The sequence below is a fragment of the Aaosphaeria arxii genome (genome assembly GCF_010015735.1).
Source record: "Aaosphaeria arxii CBS 175.79 unplaced genomic scaffold BU24scaffold_14, whole genome shotgun sequence".
In the NCBI taxonomy this organism is placed as follows: domain Eukaryota; kingdom Fungi; phylum Ascomycota; class Dothideomycetes; order Pleosporales; genus Aaosphaeria; species Aaosphaeria arxii.
Window position 1 is genome coordinate 92,916 of NW_022983487.1, and position 7,737 is coordinate 100,652.

At 49.5% G+C, this 7,737-nt stretch overlaps 1 protein-coding gene across 1 annotated transcript; it reads left to right on the forward strand.

The window, feature by feature from the left end:
• The first annotated feature begins 1,889 nt into the window (after positions 1-1,889).
• BU24DRAFT_428700 (Metallo-dependent phosphatase) lies at positions 1,890-3,519 on the forward strand. Its single transcript, XM_033529545.1, has 2 exons — positions 1,890-2,163; positions 2,219-3,519. Exons 1-2 carry the CDS (start codon positions 1,956-1,958, stop codon positions 3,235-3,237), a joined length of 1,227 nt encoding a protein of 408 aa, XP_033377506.1. The 5' UTR covers positions 1,890-1,955; the 3' UTR covers positions 3,238-3,519.
• The last annotated feature ends 4,218 nt before the right edge of the window (positions 3,520-7,737 follow it).

A 7,737-nucleotide genomic window follows, 5' to 3' on the forward strand; every position in this document is an offset into this window, starting at 1 on the left:
TGAGTTCAATGCAGTAACTACCAGATTAAAGAAAGACAGAAAAAAAAAAGGTTGGTATCTCTTTAAGAGTCTACACAATTGTATCGAGATCTGATACTACTCATAGCAGTAGATCCGAGTTTGACATGAGAGGAAGAATCGTCATGAACTTACCAGCCGGTTTTTAAAGCTATCATCGATGCTTGATGCGGCCTATATAAACATAGACCTTTCTCTGCAGAGACTACAGAGATAGTCAAATATGGCTGGACTATGGAAATTACAAAATTGACAATTATGGTGTTATGGAAGACTCCTTCGTCCACAGTCTGATAGACACACATCTAATACAAAAGGAAATTTTCACAACATATAATCTTGAACTCGGACCAAGAAACAGTAGATTAAAGACTTACCCGAGAACAGTGATGATTCAACTAACGTGTTCTTGCTACAGACATTCATATCTCAAAGTATGCCTCAGGAACTTCACGATAGATGCCTCAGGACTCTATCCCTCCACTACGAATCGCTTCCCTACCCACTGTACCACATCCTTCCAAACGCTTCTGTACCCTTTGGCCATCATATCACACCGCTCCTCTCCCCAGTCCCCAAACGCAAACGCAGTTCCCAACCACCGCTAGCATATCGGACGAAGACCCACCAGATACACTTTCCCCCACCCACCCCTCGTTCAAAACACCGCATACTTGACCCGTCGAACTATTTCTACGCCTATGCATGTGATACTGTACCCCGAGTATCAGCACGTATCGTACGTGCTATTCGTATTTCGTGCCATGTTCATGTCATGTAGCTAGCTTGAAGGGGCAGGCGGGAGAGACAGTCCCATGGCACATTTGAGGGCGAAGGGAAGGGAGCAGGAAATGCGATTGGAGGGATTTGAATTTGAGGATTTGAGACTAATGGAGGAAAGAGACGAAATGTAATCGACTAGGGTTGTGGGGAATACCGGCAGGTGGGTAAGTGTAAGGTCGTTATGCTGCTGCCTGGTGGTCGTCGCTAGGGGGAAAGTCAGACAAGAGGGACTATCTTTTGAAGGAGCTAGTATGGATTGTGGAAATTGTAGGCGAAGGGTTTAGGAAAATGGGACTTTGGGCAATGAGGCGAGATAGATTATGTCGGACAAGTAGATGACTAGAGTTGTGAGTAAAGATGCGAGGCAATTGAGGTTGAGGGTGGAAATTTAAGATTTTGAGCCCAATTAGGAAATATGTATCTACTGTACAACTCGTACGGTTCATCAGACATTTCTCTACTTGTGGCGATGGCGCGAGAAGTTCGGCATGAATTGTCGAAGTGTCCTCTCTTCAGCTTGCCTTGCGGTGAGACAACGACATTAACCTTCGCCACAGCTTGTAATACCTTCTTCTCCACACAGCTGATGAGGCTGAAGGGCTGAACGGGCGGTCTGATAGGCCTGCCTCGCGTGACTGGAGATCTGGTTCTGCTTACGTGTGTCCGAACGAGGTAGATCTCGCGGACTTACTCTATCTCGATACAAGTCTCGGATTTCTGGTTGGGCGGGGTCTCCGTTCTGTTTGCTTATGGGGGTTGCATTTCAGCGAGGACCTGGTAGGCTGAGAGAAGTGTGGCGGGGGTTGTTCAGGTTTCGAGATGCAGGAGAAGGCGCAGAAGGCGTAGAAGAGTCAAGGGGTATGGATGCCGGAATGGAAGATTACGTGAGGCGCATATCTTTGAAGGGGCATATTGTCCAAAGATACGAGACGAAACCGACTGTGGTGACGAAACAGCATCGAGTGGTTGAACGATGTCGCTCCGCGATGAGAAGTTTATCGATAGTAGCTGTAGGTGTTGTTTGGGACTAGCGCGTGTTGATACTTGACGTTCGTTCCATGATTTGTTTTGTGGATCACCAATGTTGACTCACATTCTCTCGACAAGCAAATTCCATTCACCGGCCGTGAATCCCATTAAAAAATGGTTTCACCATGGCGGAAGACTCCCAAGCTGTCCCGCAGACGCGGAAGACCCGAATTGTCTGCATCTCCGACACCCACAACCAAACACCCAAGCTTCCCAAGGGTGATGTGCTCATCCACGCTGGCGACTTGACGAACCAGGGAAGCTACTCCGAACTGAAGAAGACGATCAATTGGATCGAGAAGACCGACTTCGAAGCGAAGATCGTGATTGCAGGTAGGAAATGCCCACCGATCTTTCACATTCGCATGGAGTACTCACCGGACGTTAGGAAACCACGATATCACACTCGACCCCAGCCTGTTCGCGCAGCACGGCACGCTATGGCGATGGCCTGCACCACAAGACCCTCACGAATGCCGCAAGCTCCTCACTGGCTCATCATCGATCACCTATCTTGAGAACCAGGCTGCAACAGTTCATCTGCGTTCCCCGCAAGGCCCAAGAACCTGCTTCAAGGTGTTCGGAAGCCCCTGCACGCCAAAGATGAAGAACCATTGGGCATTCCAATATGCAGCTGAGGATGCACCGAAGATATGGGACGCAATTCCCTTGGACACAGACATCGTGATCACGCATACCCCGCCAAAAGGCCATGTTGATAAGGCTGAGGAGGACGACCGGTCAGGCTGTGCGGCTCTCACCCAGGCGCTGCACCGGGTGCGACCAATGATGTCTGTGTGCGGACACATCCATGGGGGAAGAGGTGTCGAGCGCGTCCGGTGGGGGTCGCGTACCTGCTGCACGCCGGGCGACTGCAACGGCTGCCTCGTGGAGGCTGTCGAGAGCTGGAGGGACCCAGGCGTTGGGAGCAATAAGCAGTCACTGGTCAATTGTTCAAGCAGAGGTGGGCGCGTACTGGACAATGTTGGATGTCTTGCAGGGCAGGCGAAGGTCGATGGCCTTGCGGCGGGCGGGAATGGGGGCCAGGCCGGTGAGACTGGTGGTGGAGGCGGTAGGTTGGTGGGTGGTGCAGTCGATTCAACCTCACATACTCATCTGTGTCCTCCTGGGGGCGTCTCCTCAAACAAAGAGGCATTGTTTGTGGACATGTTGGGAGGCGCAATTTCAGTAAATGATGATGCTGCTTTGACGACGGCGGCTGCGACGACGATGGCAGATAATGATGTCGGAGTTGCTGCAACGCTTGACGTGGATGGACTTGAGTGGATGGCTGCCCGGCGGGAAACCGTCATTATCAATGCTGCATACATGGGCCCTCGTCGACGCGATGTGCCGAAGACGTTCAACAAACCGATTGTTGTGGACGTGGATCTTCCTGTGTGGTAGAAGATACGTACGTCCTTGCAGTACAATAGTAGTTGTAGGGCTCGCCATACAATGTTGAAGAACCGGCTATGCAGGATGATGGAAAATGTGATGCATACATCCGCTGTGGATGTAGTTCATGCGTAACACGGATCTACGTATCTACGTAGATGTTCGCATTGAACCAGTTGTAGGCCTTGACCCGAATTGACTCGCAAACTCTGCCTCAAAATGGAAGCAAAAATACGTCAATCCGTAATGTCCTTTGAATATCTATCACCGTCATAGTATCTATGCATGGATGTAATTGCTGTGAATGCATCAAAGCAAAACTGAGGGGTAAACAATGTGCCAACTAAGCATTGCCCCTCTCTTTCTATAGCAATCAACTTATCAACACCCACATACGCACGTACATGGAAAATAACATCAATTCCCTTCACAACAACTTCCCTTGCCTCCATCTATCCCATCCACCTCAAAACCCATAAAATAGAACACAATCCAGAGCCATACAGCCAACGCAAATGTCGATCACCGACAGTTATCACAATAGTTACAAGATCGGAACGACGATCGATCGATCAGAGCCCCAACCCTCCCATCCCTCTTCGCCCTACAAGGCAAACCAACAAACCCCTCCCAATCTCTGTTGGCAGTAATCACTTAGACGTAGTCATATCATTAGTCGCTCAAATCAAGCACACACACGTATACACGTATCACACTGCCCTCTTGTTTCCCCCTCCGACGGCATTCTAGCCTGGCGTGCGTTGGTGGTGGTGGTGGTAGGTCTAGGGCTAGGGCTGGGGCTGGGGCGCTTGGGCAGCAGCAGTGACAGTGACAGCGACAGCGGCGGCCATGGCGATAGCGCCTGTCAGTCATTTAGGCAGTCTACGACAACAGACACTACACACACTCAATCAATTATTCCCATCCGACGACAGACATTATTGTACGACTCAAACACTAAGAAAGACTAGAATACCAACAACTTCCTCCCTGCTTCGCCCAATTTATTAGCTACGAAATCATTCTAGCTATTCGATCGCGAAAGGGCGAGGCGGCCAATGATTGCGCCCGTCCCCCCCCCGCAAAAAGTGCTAACAAGCGCGCTCGTGAGCACGCTGTATGAGTGGGTTTGCCCTGCTTTGCCCTGCTTGCTGTAGAGACTTGTGGGAGATGGCTAGGATAGAGGGCAAGGGGATGGGCCTGAATATTGTATGATGGTGGATAATTCGGGTTTTGGGAAATAGGGCGTTGTGGTAATTTTGTGTGTTTTGATATGTACTAACTATTTGCCGTGCAAGGATGGGGATTGATAGCACTAACAGTAGTGATGGTGATAGTAATGAGATAGACGTAGACATATACACAGTTATTCTTGCCATCGATGATTCATAGAAGTAAATGTACAGATACTGGTGGTTATATTCGCTCCAAGAGGGAATCGGGTATCAATCCATTGGCAATTCTTCAACATGCTAAGTTGAACATTGACGAAGGGACTATCACTAGATAGCCGTTGTCAGGGAGCACCTTTCTCGAAGCCTCATTTACTCAATGGTCCATTGGGTTATTTCGTTACTCTGTTCTGTCTTGTCTTGCCTGGTAGTATACTACCTTTTCCCGATAGGGATTGGGATTTGAATAGGGTACATGTCTCTATCATAGCGTAGCGCAGCATATCACACCGTAACTGATTTCCCATCACCATTTCCATATCTGATCTAAGATGACTCCAAGCAACGATACTATCCTCTACGGCTTTATACCCAATCCATCGATCCGGACGTACTACTTGTGATAAGAGAACAACAATGGGTACTTTGTTACTTTGCCTGGCTGTGGGGAATGGTATGGATGGAGGGCCATTGGGTGATGGAATAGATCTGTCTCCATGCCCGTGGTATAGTGTTGCGTAGCGTAGTGTAGCGGACTGTCACGACTGTGTAGTGCGGTATAGCACATTATAGTATATCATGGTGAAGTATAGCATACATGGTACACACACGCGGCGTGTCTTGGGTAGACGGAGGAATGAGTGGGTACGAGGAGAACAGATTAGTATAGTCTGATAATGGGTTAGATTGATGGGGATTCTCTTTTCCCCTTGGGAGAGTAGGGCATGAATTAGGAGGGTGGGATCTGGTGAGAGATGTGGAGATGGATGTCACGATGTGTAGGTGGAGAGACTGACGGCGCCGGCAGCCCAAGAGGGTAAAGGGACAAGAGGTATGTCATGTGAGGAAGATGTATGCGTGAATTTTGTGTATTTGCAATATGTTACCTACCTAGCAAGGTAGATGCATGGTTGAAGGAAGAGTCAAGCAGAGAGGAGGCGGTGCAATCCATTATTCCTAATTGTACGATGATGGATGTAGCGAGGCATAATCCTTCAGGGCTGGCATAAGAGGATCGAAAGAAGGAAGAGACATTGGTATTTCACGACAGCTGCATGACAAAATCATAGTTTCTTTGAAAACCCATGGTATCTAAGAGAATAGATATGGTATTGGATATCGATACACAGGAGGGGTCGTCAGGTGCCATAGGATAGGCACTGTCAGTCCAAGTACAAGCGGTCAAGAAAGATGAATGGGGGATCATCAAATGCCGTTAACCCATCCAAGCATCAATCAGATCGAACCGAATCAACTGTCTTGTGCAGAGAGTACCTTACACAATGCACACAATGAATGCCGTGTAATCCTTCCCTCTCCCTTCCCATCGCTTCCGTTACCTTCCCATCTTCCCTTTCTTAGTCTCTTCGTTCCTTAGTTTCTGCGTGAATTCTGGTTTTCTAGATCATCTGCAGCTTTGGGTTTTGGGATGGAGGGGGAGGGAGGGGAGGGGCCACAGGCGAACATGATTGGTCGGATGTTTCAAAACATGTCTCCATTCGGCCTAGCTCCCGAGTGATCAGGTCCCACCCCAGTCGCCTCCAGCATTTCTCAATCCTTCTTTTCGATCCTCTCGTGGACGCCGCCTAACCGCCTGGCCTGGCAGGGAATGGGAGGAACAAGAAGAAAAGAAAGAGAGACAGACTAGAGAGGAGGGGTGGAGAGTGAGGGGATAGTCTCTTTACGACGAAAGCCATGAAGCCCGACAAATCATGCGAAACCATGCAGATGCATGCGTGCATGCGTGCATGCGTGCGGGCGTCCTCCTGCATTTTCACACGCACCTGCACGCACGCGCTCACTGCACGCACTTTCATAGACAACTGCCCTGCCCTGCACGATTCGTAGGGATCAGTACTAAGTAGTAGTGGAGCGAGCAATGTATGGCGGACACTACTGGCACTGGACGGTGGTATCTATCGGCGACGGCGGCTTGCGCGATTCGATGGGATGCTGAGAATGGGCGTGGATGGATTAGGGAAGGGTTAGTTTATTGGGTTACTGCGCTGGTTAACTGGTTACCTGCTTGACTGGCTGGCTGGCTGGGCTGTAGGGTGTTGGTGTATGCGAGTGGAGAGGGTGGAGCTGTGTTGCTTGGGTGTCTATCCTATCCTACTCGAAGAGTTCAGGTAGTCATGCTCATGCTCATGCCCATGCTCGGGCTTCATGCCCTCTGCTCATGCCACTACCACTCTGTGTAGAGTACCCGTGAGTGGTTCCGGCAGGTGGAGGGGTGGCTGCGAAGGTTTACCTATGAGGCGTGCTGGGTCTGGCCTAGGCTGAGCTCCGATGGGTAGCATTTGAAGATGGCGATGGCGATGGTGGTGGTGTTATTCATGCTGGATCGGTGGATGATAATGATGATGGGGGTGGTACTGGTACTGGTACTGGCAATGGAGGTGGTGAGTGCAAAGCTGATGGGATGATGTCCGGTCATCCATCTAGCTGGGTAGGTAGAGGCATCTAACTGGCACACTGGATACCTACTCCCCTAGTAACCTCGACTCAACTGCCTACATGGGACGGACGAACGAGAATGCGTCGACTGTCTTTCCCTGTGCGATCTTCGTCGCTCTACCCTGTTCTCTGCCCTTTGGTAGGGTCTTGACCTGGCTTGACATATCTTGTCTTGTCTCATGTCGTCTTGCACCTGGCCTGTGATCACCGATGAAGATGGGTGTGGATGCCGCTGTATGTAGATGAATTGTAGAGCAATGGAGTTGAAGAGATTGGATGGGACAGGAATAGAAGAAAAGAATGATTTCTAAGAACATGATAGGATGAGGCAGATATAGCACCGGGGTATGGACTGTAAGAGTAAGAAAATGTGTGTGGTGGTATGGTAATACCTCGTCCTGCAAGTGTAAGAGGGGCCTTGTCTCCAGTCTAGAGAGAAGTTCTTTACAGATATCTCTGGATTAGATGCTCCGTATATTTTCATAGTCAATAGTCAATAGTCAATAGTCAATAGTTAATAGTTGATAGGTTTACTCGTTACAGGTTACTTGCTGATTGAGGTTCCTTGCATGTTACAGCTCCCGGGCTGCATCTTTCAGCGTCTCAAGATGTTAGATATTTACCCAGCTATGCTGCACTTCCAACACCCCTCAGGGCTCAC